The sequence below is a fragment of the Sebastes fasciatus genome, chromosome 11 (assembly GCF_043250625.1).
Source record: "Sebastes fasciatus isolate fSebFas1 chromosome 11, fSebFas1.pri, whole genome shotgun sequence".
Lineage (NCBI taxonomy): Eukaryota > Metazoa > Chordata > Actinopteri > Perciformes > Sebastidae > Sebastes > Sebastes fasciatus.
In genome coordinates, this window is record NC_133805.1 from 28667554 (window position 1) to 28689093 (window position 21540).

The following is a 21540-nucleotide window of genomic DNA, read 5'->3' on the forward strand; positions in this document are numbered from 1 at the left end:
AACTTCAGAAGCTCCCATTTCAACTGAAATTAACAATCTTCTTTTAATTTCATGTTTGTTTGTTTTTCAAAATTTTGAGTAACTTTAGACGTGTTTCTTTATGTTTTTACTTTATATTATTATTATTATTATTGCTATAATAATAACAACAACAACAACAACAACAATAATGATCATAATAGTAATAGTAATAGTAATAATAATAATAAACAAAAATAAACAGTTTGATAGATAAAAAAACAGTTTGACAGTTTATTATTATGTATTATTGCTATAATAATAATAATTAACAAAAATAAACAGTTTGATAGTTTATTATTATGTATTATTGCTATAATAATAACAACAACAACAACAACAACAACAACAACAACAGTAATAATGATAGTAATAGTAATAGTGATAGTTATAGTAATAATAACAATAATAATAATAATAATAATAATAATAATAATAAACAGTTTGATAGTTTAACACGCGTGCGCTCACGCACGTAGATGCCTGGCCATTGATTGGTTAATTTACCTGTCAATCACATGTGGGCGGGTCCAGTGGGAGTTAGAGCGAGGAGTCGACGGAGCTGTCAAACAGCAACAATCATCTGAAACATTATCCCGGGCGGTGCAACAACCACCGTACTTTGCTCTTTTGTGGAAACAAGGACGACGGAGGCAGACTTCAAGTTCACTCTGAGCATTCAGCCTTTTGGGGAATTTGGACTTTTAAAACCGTCGGCGACGAAAAACTTCCTGTTTAGTGTGTGTGAGTGTTGGTGGCTCTCAGGCTAATGTTTGGTAGCTCCTCGGTTAGCTACAGTTTTGTTGACAAACTACATCAAGCTAGCTGTAGTCGCACAGGAGCTGCGGTACCAACTCTGCTGTTGCGGGTCTTCGCTTGTCTCTTTTCTAAAGATGATACCCAGCAAAGGCATGGAGCCAAGGAGCTGTTCCTGCAAACATCTCTGTGAAACTGTACCAGGTAAGTCAGCCACACTTTAACAAGATAACTCTGACAGTTGCTGTTGTGGTTTGTTTACATGTGCTGTCTGGCGTTGATCTTCTTCCTCTAACCACATCTACATACAATCACTTATTGTATAAAGCTGTTTTGGCAGCCCTGACTCATTAACTGTCTATAATATCCAGATAATGGGCAGGTTTTTTTCCTCCCCCATGGACTTGTTCATTACTTTAAACCCTTGAAGAATGACAGGTATGCAGCGGCTCATATGTCGTTGCAGTTCAATACAATAGATGTGGTCCGGTAAGAGGCTTTCTATTCACTTCTGTTGAATGTGACCTTGCTGAAATACCTGACAGAGATTTGCTCTTTTAGTGAAGGGAGAGACCTCTCAGCTGTCTGAATATTACAGACCATTATTTTGAGAATATTTCATGAACAGTTTACTGAAATGATCAAGATTCAAGATTCAAGAGTTTTATTTGCCATTTGCACCTTTAAGTACATTGGAAAAGAAAAAAGGTAGAAGAGGCACAAGGTAATTACAGTACAAAATAAGTAGCACATTCAACTCAACACAATAAATACATCAATTATTACAATTTTAAACGCCCTCAGTGTAGTCAATAAATAATCTAAACTACCCTATAATAGCCTATAATGGTATGGAGGTGAGGTGTGGGGTATTTGTGTCCCTCTTTAATGTCCTTTGCCACCAGTCTTATTGTAGCTGGGAAGAAGCTGTTGTGAAACTGTGCTCTGTGAGTGGAGATGCTCTCTTGCCTGTGGTGACTCAGGTTGTGTCCAATCAGTAGATGTTCAGTAGATGTTCTCATGTTAGTATTAGATTTTCCTTCTTTTGTGATGCAGACTTAGACACAGTCTTTCTCCATGAGCACATAACTGTCTCTCACACATCTACACACACGCCCATTCAATACCTCTTGCCCTTCAGAGACACTTTAACCCTTGCTGCAACCTGTCATTACAACATCACTTAAGTTTTGATTTATTGCTGACATTTTCTATTAGTCTGTAATCCACCATGACACAGCTGGATAGTGTTCAGCCCCCCTCCAAACTACTGTTAAAGCATTTGGCCTGAGGCTGCTTTGGAGATGTCCCATCTGTTTTGGAGTAGCAGCAAAGCAAGCCACATTTTACAGACCAAAAAAAAAGGCCGGCTTTTAAAATTCCACCCTTTTCCATGAAGAGTCCCTTTGCTGTGGTGTCTTAAATGCATGCCCTTTGGATATGTAGGCAACAGGGTATAGTTTAGAAACAAATATAGTAATGTACACTGGTAGCTTGTCTATTTTTATTCTAATCACTTGCATCAAGAAGATTTCCTGCAGCATAGTTCATCGAGGGTTATTATCATATTGCTCAATATTACAGGACTGTGTGATATGATCTTGTTTTTTAATGGTGTACGGTTGTTCTTTAGTATGTGGCTAGGGTTATCTTGCCTGTTGGGGCTGTTTGTTGATGGACTGGTACTGTTTTTAATGTTCACTGCAGAAGTGGGTGTAAAATTCCTTTTCATGGTCAGTATACTGCTTTAGGGAAGATCATCCCAAAAGAAGATAGATTTTTACCCATAGAATAACATTTTTATTTGTTTGCATCATTTGCATGCCATGACTGAAATTCTAGTAAGCGTAGGAAGTTTGTGTTTAGTCAGAATTGGCTACTCTTTCCACTGATGTGGGTGAGTGTGGGTACACAAGCTCTTTTCTGTTGCTGCTAGCTGTTTTGAATCAAGGGTGAATTTATATCTCACTTGCTGACCTATTCTCGTCCAGTCAGATACAACGATATAGATGAAACGTGTGTCTCTGTTCTCGCTCTTTGATGGGAAAGCTTCTGAAATAAGAAAGAATTGCCTTGCCCTGGCACTTGTGGCTTGCATTTTTTCTTGGCACTGGCACTTTTATTTCTGCCGTACCATTTCTCAACAAGACAGAAAATGAGGTGTCATTGGAGGGAAAAAAGAAAGTGGAGGATGAGAAGCCTTTTAAGGATGTGGCTGGGACAGAGAATGATGTCAGAAGTTGTCCAGTAGATCTACAGTAACTCTCTAGTCTAGTGTCTGTGATGTAATGCTAACGGACCAAGGCAGAATCTGTCCGTGTCATCTCAAGGCTGTTTTTAGTATCTGATCATATGAGACCTCTTGTTGACCCAAGATTCACTTTTGTGTTTCTGCTTTGGTTTAATGTAGGCCGGTTCAGTATATTTCTTTTGAAATTTGCTCATTTACTGGAATACGTTTTACTGAACAATCCCGGTTATGTCTTGAGTACATACACTGTAAATTTCGGATTCCCCCTGACATATTATGACTACAATGTGTTAATACTGCAGGTGTTGGGGACAGAAATCTCAGAGTACACAATGGTAGGCTTTGTAGTAGTAAAAGCGATAGTCTGAACTCAATGACTTTTTTATGATATGCATGAGGTCATTGTGGTACACAGGTACTTAAAGGAATAGTTCAACCACAAATGAAAGGTTAGTCATTGTTTACTTTCTGTCATTGCATTTGAAAAGCAAGTTAAATTCCCACCTTAGTGTGACTGTACGTCAGCTTGCTTTAACACAACTGAAGTGGATGACAATACAACTTTATTGAAACACACCCATCACAATTTCCTATATGTCAAGGTGACATCTTCAGAAGTCTTGTTTTATTTGTCCAACTAACAATCCAAACCCCACAAGTATTCAATTTACAATAATGTACATCAGAGAAAAGCAGAAAACCTCACACTTAAGGAGCTAAGGAACGTTTTGCATGTTTGCTTGAGAAATAACTTCAATGATTAATTGATTATAAAAATAGTTGCCAATTAATTTTCTGTCAATCTGCTGATCCATTACAGGTGCCAAGAAAAAGAGTTTTTCTCAAAATGAATGTGTACATCCGCTGTTACTCACCAATGTTGAGTTTTACTCCACTTTTCTTTCAAAGTATTAGACAAAAATATTCACAACCAGACCCAACATGTTTTATCAACCAAAGAGATCTTTCTCTGGAATAAAGTGTTCTTTAAAGTTAGATATGAAAGAAAGCCACATTGTTTATGAGTGTAAAGGCCTTTGAGCCACAGAGCTCCTTTCCTGTTACCCTTTGTACCCTGCTGATTTTGTTTTGGATGGCAGAAAGGTCCAGGACCTGAGCTATTCCTTGGCTAATCTCCCATAATTGGACAATCGGCCCTTATTACAGCCATTACATTTGGGCCTGTTGAGCAATAGTGGCTTGTCTCATCCATCCTAAGGCAAGGCCCAGTCTACAGCTACAGCTGCTATTAAATAGCAAACATTCTCAAGAAAAAATAGCATGGCAGCTTTTGTTGAATTTGTGAATCTGACCATAATGGATTATGCCTCAACTCTTTTCTGTGACATTAGAATTCACAAAAAATATGTATCCTTTGAGACATAACTATGAATCTATGAACAATAAACCCCACTACCATTTTACTCCTCTTAATATGAAACCACGGCCTACTTTAATTTTTCTCTTTACTCTCTCTAGGTCTGCAGGGGCTCACTATACATCTGTCAGACCCTCTCCTCCTGGTGGACTCCCCAGTTACAAGCAGCGAGGAACTGGACTAGTGGAAAACATCTTGGATCCAGCCAGGGTGTGTCACCAGGGGTGCCCTGAACAACATTTTAAACTGAAGTCTATGTGTGTAACATATTCTCTCTCAGGACACAAACTGAGTAAATCCTGTGCCGCTGTGGAACCCTCGGCACCATTAAAACAATCTAGTCCTCTTGTCATGTGGGTACATTACAGAAAAAGGCCCATATTACCCTTACTGGTATCACCGTCTTTCACATCACCATGGACCGGAATAAACGCAACTCCATCGCTGGGTTCCCGACACGACCCGAACGTGTCAACGCGGACAGAGCTGGTATCGGAGGGGTAGGGGCCTGCGAGATGGGCATGGGCGCGCCTTCACAGGTCAGTCGTTGTTCTTTATTTTTATAAGTAGGATGCATTTCACACGTGCAGAGCAATACGTTATAGTATACAGGGTTAAGAGTTTGAAAAAGTATTGATAATTTATTATATTGTTTCCACTTTCTTGATAGTTTTGGATGGAGAAACATGGAAAAAAAAACATCAATGTAGATGATACATATAGAAAATATTCATGTCTATGGGCCTATTATCAGAAATCATCAGAATCAGAAATACTTTATTGATCCCTTGGGGGAAATTAAAATTTTATTTATGTACATAATGTTACAATATACAACACAATATGTGCAGAGTAATATAAATAAGTAATACAAATAGGAAATGAGACACATAATAAATGTGTACAAATATGTGCATCAAACACATACAATATATAACCACAGTGTAAATAAAAAATGCTGAGAAGTAGGATCTATGTGTATCTAAGTGTGTGTGTATATATATATATATATATATATATATATATGGTTTGGGCTGATCAGATCAAGTTGGACTGAGTTGGTTCAAGTCTGGGTCAGTTGTTGTGGAGATAAAATCAGCCATGTGAGGTTTAAGGATTGTTAATGTTGTTGCCAATCGCTCTAATAAAGATTGTTGTTTGATTGTCACAACTGTATAAAACCTGTTTCTTGCTTCTTATGGTTGGCGTGGTGCGGACGGTCCCCATGAACGTCTGGTCATACACACTGTCTGTGCATCGTTACAAAATGTTGGAGGTGCACGGCTCGGCGCTCAGACCTTCCACGCCCAGGCCGCAATTGTGCAATATCGCCGTCCACGCAGCGCTGACCGCGAGAAGCATGAAACAGGTTTAACATGCCACGCACATTAGTGGCACAGTTGTGTGCACAATTAAAATACAAATAAAACATACTGACTAAAAACATCCATGTCTCTCCATCAACCATTTCACACTTTTTTCCCCCCAATGTCTCTTTGGCTATTCTGTGTAAATTATTTCGTAGATGAGCAATGCTTATAGACAGTAATTGTTCAATAAATGCTATGAGAATATTTGAACTCAATCAATCAACAGTGTTACATGTTGATTGATTGAGTTCAAATATTCTGTTTTAATATAGACCCACAGTAGAACTCACTGTTCTTGGAATGTTTTGAGGGTTGAAAGGTTTGCAGGGTTGCCTAGAGAGTAGGGTGTGTGCCTCTTTCTGTCTGTCTGGACTGAGAAAATATGTTGGTGCAATCAGTCTTTATATATAGTTTCTAGCCTTCTAGTTCCTGTTCCACTTAAAGGCAACAATATCTCTCTGCCTCTAGCTCATTTTCCTGCACAAGCAAGTTGCAGCAGCGGTCCTCCAGCATGCCCATCAGATAAAGATCTTTACCTGTTTTTACCAGTCCGTTCTTGTCTTCTCCAGGGGGGCAGGGTGTGGCCATCATCCTACAGAGCCCTCATCAGTGCCTTCTCCTGTCTAACACGCCTTGATGACTTCACCTGTGAGTGGATCGGATCCGGATTCTTCTCTGATGTCTTCAAGGTGGGTGGAGATTATTTTCTCTTTTCTTTTCTTGGATTCCTCAGGCTGTTTTTTTGCCTTTCCTTGCACGACTCTATCTTTCAATCCCTTTGTTCTTCGATCTCATTTTCTATTCACGCCTCCCTCCATCCATCCACCCACCCACCATGGGTGGTTAATAATAGGCCAGACAGATCACACATTTGACCTCAGGATTGATTGATTTTTCCTGCTACGTGACAAAAGTCATGCTAGTGCTGTTTGTGCAATGGTCAGGATTAACAGTCACCGAAATAAAAGGGAACTTGTTGTGCATGACATTTATATGTCATTAAACCAAAAGTCATTTTCCATTTGATTTGATCGTGTCAAGTTGATATGCTTGGTGATTGTTTCTGAGCTATCTTGGTCTTCACTCACTAGTCTTTTGCAGACAGTTCTAGGTCAAGTTAGACTGCTATCACTTCAAAGACATCAGAGTTGTCAGCCCTGTTACTTCGTTTCCTCCCCCCCCCCAGGCATGCGAATGGGAGTCACACAAGCATGTTTGGCGTTATTAGTTCGGTCGGTTAGGTTAAGTAAAGCCTCTCTTTGAACAAGCATCAGCAGATCAATTTAATTTCTTTTATTTTGTCTTGTTCGGCCACCGTGACTGAGTGAAATGTTGGCATGGCTCAGTTTGGTTTAGATAAGCAGTTTGAAAGGAAAGGAGCTGAGTTGCATAGATAGACTGATAGTACTTGATTTTAAGTTGGTTTGTTGTGACTTGTGGATGCACACCACTGTGTACTTGCAAGACTGACCTCTTGTTATGTGAAGGGTTAACACAGAATAAAGTTGACGAGTATGGGGGAAGGGTTGTGGTCTCTCATACATGACCGGAAATAATCTGGTTAATTAAAATAATGGCCTAGAAGGTTTTGGATGACATTATGCCAGGCTCAGTTTCATTTCACAGTATTTGCTGTATCAGATTGCATTATAATTTACAATAGCTTCTATTTTTCTTGTCACTATTGTATGTGTCAATTTCAATATGGTCTCAGCACACAACGATAAGCCATCCGCTATGTAACAGTAGATCTCTTATGGATTGATGTACTGGTTTGAAATTCAGTTTCCATTGTGTCTCTGTGTCAGGCTACATCTTGGGGTTGGGCTGATTGATTATACTGTTGATGGTGTCTGATAGAGCTTCAACAAGTAGTCAACTAATCACTGAAAAATAATCGCCAACTATTTTGATGATCGATTAATTGATAAAGTAATTTTTCATGCAAAAATGACAGAAAATGCACTTTTACGTTAAAGCAAAATCGTTTTAACGCATTAACGCAATTGATCTTTTGGTGGTTGTAGCGGGCTCAGCTTTAAAGCTAAGATACTGGCATATGAAACTAGAAAAGAAGCTTGTTGCAAAAGAGGTTAAATAACGCTCCAAACTTATGCTAATGTTTGGCGAGGAAAAATTGTCATGGCCATTTTCAAAGGGGTCCCTTGACCTCTGACCTTAAGATATGTGGATGAAAATGGGGTCTATGGGCACCGACGAGTCTCCCCTTTACAGACATGCCCACTTTATGATAATCACATGCAGTCTGGGGCAAGTCATAGTCAATACAGCACACTGACACACTGAGTTTGTTTGTGCTAAATGCAGTACCTGTGAGGGTTTCTGGACAATATTTGTCATTGGTTTGTGTTATTAATGATTTCCAGTAATACATATATACATTAATTTGCATAAAGCAGCATATTTGCCCACTCCCATGTTGATTAGAGTATTAAATATTTGACAAATCTCCCTTTAAGGTGCATTTTGAACAGATTACAAATGTGTGATTATTTTGTGATTAATGGCAATTAATCATGGACAATTATGTGATTAATCATTATTAAACAATTTAATCAATTGACAGCCCTAATTTAAAGACATGACCTTGGACACTGGGACATTTTATAGACCAAATGATTAATTGATTAATCTAGAAAATAATCGGCAGATTAATCATTAATGAAAATAATCATGAGTTGCAGCCCTAGCGTCTGACAGCTATTGGTGCTATTTGAGTGTTGGGATGGCCCAGGCCGATTGGATCAAATCATGGCACATTTTCATAGATTTTTATCAGCCATATTAATCCTACAATATTAAGTCATTTGTTTATTGTAATCCATTGGGCTCTGGGTATGCCAGCTGTCAGAAACACCCCATTGTAGCCCTGTGTAAACACTGGAGCTTATTCATAACGCACAGCGCTGCGAGTGAGTGAACCACAGAGCGCCACAAATAAACAACAGCCTGTTTCAATTAACAATACCCAGCATGTATCAGTAAGTGAAACAAGTATGGCCGCTTTGGATTAAACAGGGGTCACTTTGCTATTGTGCTGCTGTTTTAAAACTGCATTTCAACCTGAATATTTCTTGTTGGTGCTCTGGTGAAGAGTAGCTGTCCAAATATTGTCCACAACTTTGTGCCACACCATTTACATTCTGACCCTCCTCTCTCCATAGATATTATATAGATTATATAAAACACTATAAGACTATAAACCATTACTCTATACCTTTTATAAATACACTCTACAAGACACCTGCATTGTAGTCAAGACCACCTAAACCGAGACCAAGTCAAGTCCAAGACTAGACCAGTGCCAATCCCAGTATTGCTGTGTGTTTAGGTTGCCAGATTTTATAACCAAAGATTTGGCTGACATCTCCGTTAACAGTGAAAAGCTTTTCAAGTTAGAAATGGGTCAAGTTATTGGTTGCATTTGAAGCAGGAAGTTTTACATCCAATCACAGTAATGTTGTTAAAAAATAAACAAGACAATTCACAGACACAGTAGATTCTGAGAAGAGACCTTCAAAAAGTGGTCTTGAGACCAAGACCGATCTCGAGCACTACAACACTGCAAGACACTTTATTAAACTTAAAAAATCCAACCACTTATTGTTAGGAGAGGAAGATTGTCTAGCATATCTTGACCTGTGTAAAACTTTGTGTGCACCGTGCAGCTCTATTATTTAGGAAAATGTTGGCTAATAGTTGGATCATGACTCTGTAATGGCTCATAGTCAGTATTTATTGATTTAAAACATAAGTGAGGGAAAATAGCTGTAACTCAAAAGAAGCAGTTTTGAACCTGTCTGTATTTTTCTTAATCTAAATCTAGGATGGACCACCTAAGTGCCTATTTTGATCACCTAAATCAAATTAGACTCAAGACTCAAGGAAACAACACATTTTCGTGGACGATGCGTCCCGTGTGCCACCTTAGCCTCTAGTTGAGTAATGGAAATATCTGTTCATACTTTTTTACTCAGAGAGAGAGAGGAATGCATAGGTAAACAGAGAGAGGAGAGGAAATGGAGCAGAATGATGAAAAGCTTAAAATCAAGGAGGATGACAGACAGAGACGGGAACAAAAAGGCGGTGAAATTAATGGTGACAGAGGTTGAGGCTAAGAGGAGGAGGAACCGGAGGGGAGAAAGCCTCTGATGTCGGAGCGAGCTGGGGTGACTATGATTATTGAAGGGGATGAAAAATGGGGGTTGAAAAGAAGTTTTTGGAGTTTATGGAGTACAGTTGTGGAGAAGAAGATGATTTAGAGGTTTTCTAGAACTTGGATTTTGGGGGAGGAGGAGAAAAGGGAGAAAAGGGTTTGAAGGACACTGAGGGTATGTTTTCCAGAAATGTGCAGTGGTGAAAAGAGGAGATAGTAGAGAAATGAGCATGCAAAGACCATAGAGCAGAAAGAAGAAGTTGGTAGTGGGGAAGATGAGGATTAGGGACGACTTGTTTGTTGGAGGCCACAGCGAGGAGGAGAACGAGGGGGATCAGGAATACATGCATGATGGGGGGATGTGAAGAGTGAGGAATGGGGGGTCGGAGGAGGATAGACGGATGTGGGGGAGGAGGCCTTCGGAGGAGTGGCCATCTGTTGTTTCTGCTGTCCTGCGGTGGAGACTGTCGGCTCTTATAGCCAGGCCCCTTCCTTTGAACTTGAACAGAGCGATTTTTGTGTCTGTATGTATGAGACAAAGAGAGAGAGAGGAGCATGCACAGAGAAAACTCCCATAATCTGAATCAAATTCCATGATCCGTTATGCTTGTTCTGCTATGTATAGATAATGTTGATAACTTTGCATTACGCAGAGATGTCTCCACATACAGAAATGGACATTACCGACAGTTTTGTCCATTGACTTTCATTGCTATTCCCCCCTATATAATCCATATTGTCCCATCTGTCCATTCCCTTTCCTGCTGTAAGTAAGTGATACTGCCCATCCATTGTGTCACCAGTGTACCGTGGCTGTGATGATGGAAGAGAGTCACTGTTAGAAGATGATATAAAGCTGCTAACTGTTGTATTGAATAGGACTTACAGTCTCTCTAGCAGCGTTGGAATGTAACTATTAGGTACATTTACTAAGTACTGCAAATTCAATGTATTTGTACATGCAACGTTATACTTCTACTTCCCTACATCTCAGATGCAAATATTGTACTTTTAACTACATTTCTCTGACAGTATGGTTGCACAATTAATTGAAATTTTATCAAAATCGCAATATGGCCTCCTGCAACTTTCAAATCGCAGTAGGCGCAATATTTGTTAAAGGCGTACTTCTTCCACCACTGATCTCTGGTAACGTATTTCCATAGATAAAAAGATTTTCCTTGCCTGATTTGCTGTCCTCTGAGAGAGCAATAATTACCCCAGAAAAATGTGGGCTATCTGAATTATGTTCCACCATTTTTTGTTGAAGGATACATAATAAATCATGTCTAATCATATATCATAATTTTTGTTTTCCACAACTAAACATTAGCACATTAGCAGCCCTGACACCTCCCCATTTCATACATCATGTCCGGTGTGGTTTAAAATAGTCCAGGTGTTGATGTATAATGTCAAACGTGCAGCAGCATAGATGTGACCATGCTATACCTGTTCAGTGACAGTAAGCAGCTCTGTTTTGCATGTATGTGTGATGCTTTCTATTGAGCTCTCGATAATGTTTGAATAGGCTCTTTGTTGCTGAAGACTTTCTACCTGTAGACACAGTTTAGTCTTTCAGACTACTATATTAAAACCTGCATCATGGTCTGGTTATGTTTCTGAGGTCAGGAAGTGAGTTAGCAAGTGTCTGCAGCAGCTCCTGACTCATTTGATGTGCTGCCTTCTGCGGTTTGCAGTTTGATATTTCCTATTTGCATGCATATGAGTGTATTCAAAAGAAACCAAATTCTTGGTAATTAATGCACTGCGTTGTGGTGTCGCTGAAACCTGCGGTGTGAAGGGCACTTTACTATTTAAATAGCTGTGAAGTGATAGGGGCAATGAATAGACATGCGACATGGGGGCTTCCTGTCTTTATTAGTAACCAACATTTATAGCAGCAAAAGAAACTCATTTGTGTTTGCTTCATTAGAGAGATTAAATGTGTTTAGTGCTCTTTCAGAGGCTTTTTCTCTTTATTAAATGGACTGCAGTTATTTTTAGGAAGCAAATGGAATTACTTCCATTGCTGGAATTACTCCAAATTTGTATCCTTGAATTTAAAATGAACTCTCGAACACATGACACTGCTTGTTCTTAGTCAAGAGGGATGTACACTATCATTAAGACACGTTAGTTTTGTTTTAATGTAATTTAGCCTCATTTTTTTTGTTGGTTTTGTCTTTTAAGGCTCAATCTTGAAACCCATTACCAACATATCACCTTCTGTTCATAGAACTGGTCGATACTTGGAAGTTACTGCAACCAAGCAATGTTTACATATATCTTTTTTTTGTAATAAACTGTGATCACAATTATAATTCAGTGATATTAATAGTCTCTGAAGATTTGAGAAACAGAACTATTTTACTTCTCTTGTTGTAGCCACATGTGTACTGTTTTAAACTTCAGCAGGAAGCGCTTTTGTTGTTATCTTCATGCCGTGACCTGTCTACAGTGTTTGCTTGCCTTCCACCCAAGGCATGCTGGGATAGGCTCCAGCCACGCATGGATGGATGGATGCATCGATAGATGGATGGATGGTGACGCTGCCACCATCTAACAATTAGATGGAAACTAAAATATCGATGCACAATAATACAAAATTGATTGTGCAGCTCTGGATTGACACATCTACTTTGTCAAGGCTGGACAGCAGTGGCTGACCTCATTTCAGTTCCCTTTTATGAGCTGCCTTCCTTTTCTGCTTCCTCTGTTTTTTTGCTGCATGAGGCAAATATATATATATTTTTACCAATATCCAAGAGTTTCAAGCTGTTCAAGGCCTACCATTAGTGACCCAAGATTAAAATGATTAAAAATGATGTGTTCATTTAAAGGGTTATTTAATCCCAGTGTTTGCAGTCACCTACTGTATGTTAGCCTATGTTTAGTTGTACTTGAGTGTATTTGCAACGCGTTGAAATGTGCCATCATTTGACTGTTTTGCAGGTACGTCATCGAGCTTCAGACCAAGTTATGGCTCTGAAGATGAACAAGCTCAGCAGCAACAGAGCTAATATGTTGAGAGAGGTCCAGCTAATGAACCGGCTTTCCCATCCATTCATACTCAGGTTGGTAATCGAATAATTCACTAACTTATTATATGCAAAGGGTGTTACTAAAAATGTGCAGATGGATTTAAAAAATTATTAATTTCAAGCTCATTCTATGGGGACAAACCATCAGAAACCAACTTAAAAGCCACATTAATGTATCTTTTAAAACAAAGCAAGCAAACATAATGTGATTATTTCCCTTTTTGTTGTTCTACTTGATTATTGCATTATCACAATACATCAGCTACTTTGTAAAACGTGATTGGCCCCGGTGTAAAAAAGTGATTATTGTTTAAAAGTGTAATCCAAATGGCCTGCTGTGTGTCAGTTCATTGCAACAGATTCAACAGTAAGATGCTGGTAATAATTTGGAATGAGCATGCTTTGATGAATTCACAGTAGGTTTACTTTAAGGCTTAAGAGTTTATGTCACTCAATAACTAATAATAAATTATGAGTAAATTTTTCCGCACAAATTACGTTACGCATTGTATTAGTCATTTCTTATAACACCTGCCACTTTTGGTCATTACACATATATTATATTAGTGTCTGCCTCTATCTCTGCGTCTCTCTTCTCTCACTTGCTCATCATGAGTCTGTGGTTGTGACCTGTTTCCTTTGGGGTTAGCTAGAAACTGTGTCAAACACAGAGCCTATTAACAATGGATCTTCTGAACTGCCAGCTCCTGTTAGAGCTGCAGCAGCTGCCTACAGGCAAAAAGCAAGGAGGACCCTTTCTGTCACAAGGGAACAGGACAAGGCTATGAACAATCAGGTTAATTTTTTAGAGATTTCCAGTCAATGATTGGCCGGACTAAATGGGCAGAGCATGATATTGTGTAAGCCCCTCACGCCTGACTCTGTGGTCCTGAAGTGACGACTTTTTAGACAGTTTGTAGAGTATTTTTGTGAGTTGACCAGTCACAATAATGCAGAGGTGGGACTTCATGCAGTGCATACAGCCGATACAGCTTCTACACCCCAAAGCACAGGCACTCAAAATACGACAAAACCTAAACTAGTGGAAGATGCAACATTGTGTATTTTATATCTTTATTGATTTTAACAACTTAACACAGATGTACAAAGACAAATACACATACCAGTATATGTACTGTATATATCAATACACAAATGCACAAAAATACAGAACACCTGAACAAAATCCACCCCCACCCGCAAATAAAATTAATACAATTAAATAAAAAAAAAGAAAATTAAAAATAATAAAGAAAGAAATAAAGAATAGGGGTGAAAAATAGGGGTTGATAAGGTCGAATCTAATAGGCTGGTACACCTCAGTGCATATATTGTAAATAGAAAATGGATTTCAACGTTGCAGAGGATTACTCTCAGTCCATCCCTTCATGCGTCCATCATATAGGCTAAGTCTGTCCTCTCTAGAAAACATAAACAGTGTGTATTTAATCTATTTTTGGGAAGCTGTGACTATTATATGAGGTAAACAACACTTGCATGCATTAAGTAATTGAGCTTCTGATATTGTAAGCTTTAAATGCAATTTAAATAGTGTTTTCCAGAATGCATAACAGTATGAACAAGCCTTTTGACAGCAGTAACATGCACATGCATTGAATGTGAAGGACCTTTTTGGTCTCTCTAATTTAAGACTCTTGTCTTAAATTGTCCTTTGTGTTATTGGTCTGGTGTGAATGTAAAATCCTCTCCCTGTCATTTTATTACTTTTTACAAGAACTGAGCACATTACCCCTGTTCTTAATTCTTTACACTGGCTACTAGTTAATTATTGAATAGTTTTAATCAGTTACCAGCCTTAGAACGAAATATATTTCCGACATGATTGAGAAATATAAACCATGTAGGTGTCTTAGATCTTTAGGAAGCAGTTAGCTAGTAGTGTGTTGAGTCAGAACCAAACAAACAAACAATCTACGCACAGAAGGAACCAGCTTCCTGATGATCTTAAAGGCACCCCAACTTTAGCCACTCTCAAATGTAAATGAAAAATTCCCCAGATCTCCTGTGGCTTTAGTTTAGTTTAGTGTCTCTACTGCATTTTATGTTCTTTATTGAATTTAGGGAAACTTATTGTATTGTATTTTATTCATATATTTACCCTTTTTATTGTGTTTTTAAATGTTGTTCTAATGCACTTATTCCCCTTCTGTAAAGCACTTTGAACTGCCTCTGTATTTAAAAGGTGCTATACAAATAAACGTGCCTTGCCTTGCGTTTATGACAGGAAAAGGATAAGTCACTAGACTAAATAAAACTTTACGAGAATTCGGATGACTACAATACCCCAGAATAGTATTGTTGTTCGCGGTTTTTATAGTAAACACTTTCTGTAAAGTTCACATTCTGCTCTGGGCCCCTGGGTGGGAGAGTGTGTGTTTATGAACGTGCACATACATGCATATGTGTGTGTGTGTGTGTGCATACACACATGCAGTATCTTTTACAATGCCATCTTTGTTGAGCCGTGTGGATTGTGTGAGTGTGTCTGTGTGTTAACGAGCAGACACTGAGGGCCTCATTGTTAGCTAAAACCCAACAAGGACCCACAAATTTGACCTTTTCATTGCCTTTCAGAATTACGAGGCCTTCAGCGCTGCTCGTGAACAAAGTTGGTTCATATGTTGCTCTGCACACACACACACATTGTTTCACTTTTAGTTGAAGGGGTGCATGGACCCTTTAAGGATGTTTTCCAACCTCTTGGGCTTAAAAACGCACAAAAAAATGCATTGTCAGGAAGCAACAACACATCCAGTGTGTCAGAGTGATGGAGAAACACACACACACAAGCAGATAAGCAGTCTAGAAGATTCTGCTTGTGTTTATTAAGAATGTATAAAGTGATGGGCTTTGTAGAGGGAGAAATGGATGGAATGCAGGTGAAACAACTGAGCTGTTATTATCCCCCTGTTAACAGACAGTCTCGTTATCACTTGTCTGGTCTTGCCTGCTGGTATCTTAATCTTTTCTCAGCTATTCTTCCTGCTTTCTCTGTTTACTCACATCAGAGAAGGTCATGCAAGTGTTTCGTTTTGACATTATTATCATTTATGTGACCCTGTAGACTGTAGAGCAGGGGCTTCAACAAAGAGAAACTAAAAAGTAGGAATGTATGTATTGTGACGAAAAGTAAGACATGTCTGTGTGTCAGCTTCAATACTCTGATAATTCCTATCAAATTCTAACAAATGTCCTTGTGTTATCTCAAAGATGAAATCATGATATTATGAGAACTTCATCTTGCATGTCTTTTGTGGTTTTGCAGGTTCAAGGGAGTGTGTATCCACGAGGGCCAGCTCCACGCTCTGACAGAGGTAGGAAAACACGCCTTTTCATATTAAAGCTTGTATACAAATGTACAACATGTGAGATCAAAGCGTCTCAACCAGGCGGCAACCTCCTGTTTGCAAAAAGAAGTCTGATTGTATAGAAGTCTATGAGAAAATGAGCCTACTTCTCACTTGATTTATTACCTCAGTAAACATTGTAAACATGAGTTTATGGTCTCAATCGCTAGTTTCAAGTCTTCTTCAATACAGCATGATGTTCATTTAGCAAATGATGGTCACATTTAGAGTCAAATGGACCATAAAGCAGGGGATGCTTTAGGGCGTGGCTACCTTGTGATTAACAGGTCGCTACCACGGCGTTGTCCGGTCTGGGAGTTGTCCGTGTTTTTGTCTTTAACCCTTTCACAGTGTGTTTCATAACCTTTTTGGTCGCCTATAAATTACTTATTCATCGTTCGGTTGTACTTAGCTCCACCCTCTCGTTTTACTTCTGGTTGCCTAAAACCAAGATGCCGATTGCCTAAATGCCGAAAAAAACATAGTCCACAAACCAATGGGTGACGTCAAGGTGACTACGTCCAATTCTAATATACAGTCTATGGTCTCTTTTAATGAAAGGTAGTGTACTGGTGTGCCTATGTTGTAGTGCTTCTTGTGAACTGATACACCCATATGTTTGTAAATGTTCCTGCTATTTTCAGGTGAACATCACGTCATTAATGAACACAACACAGAAGCACGCTAGTCTGTAATTGTGGAAAAGCAAATGAACAGAATGTTCTTAAGTAACTATAACACTTATGCTGTGTGTTTGTTTGTGTGTGCGTGTGTGTGAGAGAAAGAGGGAAGGATAATTTGATACTGGCAGCTAATAAAATTCTCCAGAGATGCGTGATGTGAGGACATACACCATTAAAGTTACAGTGAGCAATATTTTCAGGCTGCACAAAGCCTATATTTAACCTGTGTTGTATGTGTGTGTGTGTGTGTGTGAGTGAGTGAGTGAGTGAGAGAGAGAGAGGGACAGATAACTGTGTGTTTGTGGTAATCATTAATTAGTCATGGAAAATGCTTGATAAGCAGTTGATATATTTATCTCCTTAATGAAAAAGCTGGTTGTGCAGAAGGTCAGGCCTAATTCTCCTTATCTGGAAGAGAAGTGAGAGGTACAAAGTGCTAATATAACCTTAATCTAATTAATATGGTATTCCTGTTGTTGCTCCTTCTACACTTACAAAGTTAGTTTTGGTTTTCTTTAGTTTTTTGCTGAGCCGATGTGATGCAGATGTACTTTCAGAATGTAAAACTTGATATTTGTGACAGGCTTTGTGAGGATGCAGCATTGAGCTTCTGCCAGGATTTTTGCAATAATAAATATATGATTAATACAACTTCTCAAGACCACAGGTAAAATTGAAAACCACTAGTCTGAAAAACTGTCTGCAAATATTCTTCATTTATTGGCAGGTCATTTTCAGGACATCGGAAACAATTCTAAATGATGGATTTTTACTAAAATAAAGGAGAATTTCTGGTAGAGCTGAAATAATTAGTTGATACATTTGATTAAAGTTGATCACCAAAATTAACCAGCAATTATTTTGATCATTGATTAAATGGTTAAAAAAAAAGTGAAACGTTTGCTGATCACAGCTTCTTGAATGTGAGAAATTGCTGATTTTCCTTCTTTATAAAAAGTAAACAATGTTTCTTTGAGTTTCGGGAAAAAAAAGCAATATGAAGACCTCACTTTGAGCTCTTGAAAATTGTGAATTGTATTTTCATTAATTATTTTCTGCCTCATTATGTACGAAAAGATTAATCGAGAAAATAATCAGCAGATAATTTAAATAATCGTTAGTTGCAGCTCTAACTTCTTGCCATGTCCCCTTGTTGTTGATGCACAACTTCTAGCTTATTCAAGAATGGTAACATCCGACGTGGGATGACCGTTTTATGTCCTTTGGTCATTGTATTCACATATAAAACTGCACACAAACACACATTCATGACAGATGCACACATGCACATGGACATACATTCACACACATACACTTCACCGATTGAACCAGGGGCTTAAGATGCATCTCTGTAAACATGTTTGTGTTGCAAATACATGTAAATGTGGACAGATAGTACAAAACACACAATTCATCCCTCTCTGAAGAAAGCATGCACTGTTAAAGATGCTTCCAGGCGCACACACACATGTACGTGATTATACTGTTGCGTTGCTCCGTGAATGCGCTCATTGTGGCCTTGACAAACAAAGACGAACACCAACTTTCTGCAGTTGCATAAGAGAACACATTTTAGGATGCCAGATACACACACACACTTCCTATACTGTAGTTGCAAAGTGAATCCATGCATTGCAAGGCACACATATGAATATACATACACGCTCACTGCGGTAGGTCTTGTTTTCCTGCTGCGGGGTAAACAGATCCTGTTGTGTCGTGTCAGGACCAAACTGCATTCTCAGACCTTGGTAGCGGGCTCTTGCTGTTTTGTTACCTGACCCCCACTATGAGGCTGTGCTCTGAGGAAATGGAGAATTAAGTTACTGCATGGCCCTGAGCTACCTCGAGAAACTCACTGTTTCTGACGCATGCAACACAGACAACTGCAAAATAAACAAAAAAACAAGCAAAAGAGAAGTGCTTGATGAAGTACTTTTCACTGTTGTGAACACATTAATAGCAGCCAAATAAATGCAATATCACAGCTAAAATGGCTGAAAATGGCCATGCCTGTTTTTCCTTGACAAAATTTAGCGCAGGTTTGGAGCGTTATGTAGCCTCCGTCGCAATAAGCTAGTATGACATAATTGGTACAAATGGATTCCTTAGGTTTTTTCTAATTTGATATCATTACCATATTCACTCTAGCTTTAAATCTGAGCCCGCTACAACCTCCGAAATCGTAAGTTGCGTTAAAGAAATTAGTAGCGTTAAAACAAATTTGCGTTAATGTCATCGTGTTAACTTTGACAGCACTATTAAAAACATAATATAAAACACAGTTAATGTAAATTTTGCTGCTTTTTTATGTGGTGAAACATTAATAAAAACACACAATGAATGAACAATATTATGATTCATTTTAAAGCATCATTTGCCCGTCTTCAAGGTGGTGTCACCCACTTCGGGACCCACTGATCTAGAGCATCAAGCCTTGTTTTGTCTCTGCTGAATCTCAATATAATACACCTTATAGGAAATGCTTCTGCAATCATAATCTGGGCTAATGGTAATTCATGACCCATGGCAGGATTATGCGGCTGTTTGAAGCCGAAGCAAACAAGGATCCTTTTGTTTGAGTCTTTCCGGGGTTTTAACCTGAGACAGACAGTGTAGCAGAACAATTTCCACAACGGTATGTTTCTCATTTCATTAGCATTCTACACGATCATGGTGAGGCACATATATGGCTCAAACATGTGCTATGTCAAGTCATTATTACTGTGGTATATCAGTAACTAGACGAATAGGATAAAGCAAATTCCAGCGGAAAATACCATGCCCGAATAAGAGGCTTTTTTACTTCCATTCAGTTACTTTTAGTTGACACAGCAGGTGCACTCTTTTGCTAAACCATGTGATTTGTATTTTGGACCAGGCACACTTTGCTCTCGCTGCATATTCTGTCAGCGTGAGAATAAAATCTTAATCTTAAATGAGATGATAAAGGAATGAAGTTGGATTAGTCTGAGTTTTAATTGTCTCCAGTGGAGTTTTCCCCTGTTATATCCCTCCCAATCAGGCAGACAACAGATGTTGAACTCTGTGGCTACTGAGGAATTTGCTGGACAAATACTGTAATCCTCTGACATCTTGAATTGGTGTGTGTGTGTGTGTGTGTGTGTGTGTGTGTGTGTGTGTGAGGACATTTGATGGTATAAGACTGCAGGAAGCTCAATGTTTGGGGTCCGTTAAAGCCTTGCTTTTTTCTTTTATTACGCAGGGCTCAACTTTTGAAAGTGCTTTTGGTTGCCCAAACTGAAAATATGGTTGCCATTTTTAATCACCTTATGTTTTGAGTAATTAAGAGACTATGCAGTTATATGTCTGCTTAGTTATGAAAATGTATACATGTCGTGTATGTTATACATGCTTTGCAGTATAATTTTTCTGTCCAGCTCAAAGATGCCGGGATACTTCGTCTCCCGTGAATTCTCAAATTTCCTTTTTGTTTTTCGTTCAGGTTCATCCGGTTCTTTGTCAGTTGAATCAATTTGCTTATTCATTTGTGATGTAGATGGGTTAGTCCAACTTTTTCGCCCCACAGTCAAACAACTTAATTTGCTTTGCCATTGTCTCTAAAACAGATGCCTGTGCGCATGTGAGTAAATGCACCAAGGCATGTGCAGCATTCTCACATGCAGCGTTGTTTAGACCGGTTCTGACTGTAACAGCAATATTTAACTATCACTAATGTAACAAATATTTTAAGAGTATTTATTTTGGGGTGCACATTTTGCTGTTTGCCATCCCTACTTTTATATGTTGAAAAGGGTGGCAACCAAAGGCGAAGAATTGGTTGCCAATGGCAACCTGCCAACCCTTACTGTCGAGCCCTTTTACATGAGTCGTCAGACCTTTTTGGCATTTCAAAATGATAGCAATAAATCCCTTTGCCAGTACCTTTTGAGCTCTAATAGAACATTTTATCTGAACTATTGATTAGGATCTAAAATTAAATAAAAAAGGCATGCAAGTGACATGAAGATTATTCGTGTGTGGTGGAATATTTTTATTGAATGTTTCACTATATGGGATCCAAGGACAAAGAATTTATTTAAACATAAAGTCCTAGGCTGAAGAACTGGTCCAGATGGTCCGGATGTAGATCATGTGAGACAGCACAATTCTTATCTTCATTCTAGCAAAAATATTTACTGACATTATGTGACACACCTACATCGACTTTCTGAGCTGATCTGTATCGAGTTTAACTTGGAGTGCAAAGCAGGTTTTCCATATTGGTGATCCTGAGTTCTAATCCAAAGTGAATCTATTTGGCATCAAGCCAGTTATAATTTTCTATTTTTATACTTCAAATTAAATACCAAATGTATAAGGATACCTTCTTTAAGATGCCAGTGATTGAAACTCAATCCAGTTAGTATCTTTTGATGTCACCATTTTCCTTTTGAAGCTGAACCATCACAGCACTTAAGATGTAAGTGTTCTAGATAGATCGTATGACTCGGGATGTGACCCTGCATTCAGC

General features: G+C 38.6%; 1 protein-coding gene across 1 annotated transcript in view; it reads left to right on the forward strand.

The window, feature by feature from the left end:
* The first annotated feature begins 538 nt into the window (after positions 1-538).
* tesk2 (testis associated actin remodelling kinase 2) overlaps positions 539-21540 on the forward strand; it is a 38228-nt gene continuing 17226 nt past the window's right edge. Inside the window, exons 1-5 of the mRNA XM_074652093.1 lie at positions 539-978; positions 4505-4942; positions 6343-6462; positions 12906-13027; positions 16281-16329. Of these exons, the coding sequence (XP_074508194.1) occupies positions 4820-4942; positions 6343-6462; positions 12906-13027; positions 16281-16329 (414 nt within the window). The 5' untranslated portion in view covers positions 539-978; positions 4505-4819. The remainder of the gene's footprint in view (positions 979-4504; positions 4943-6342; positions 6463-12905; positions 13028-16280; positions 16330-21540) is intronic.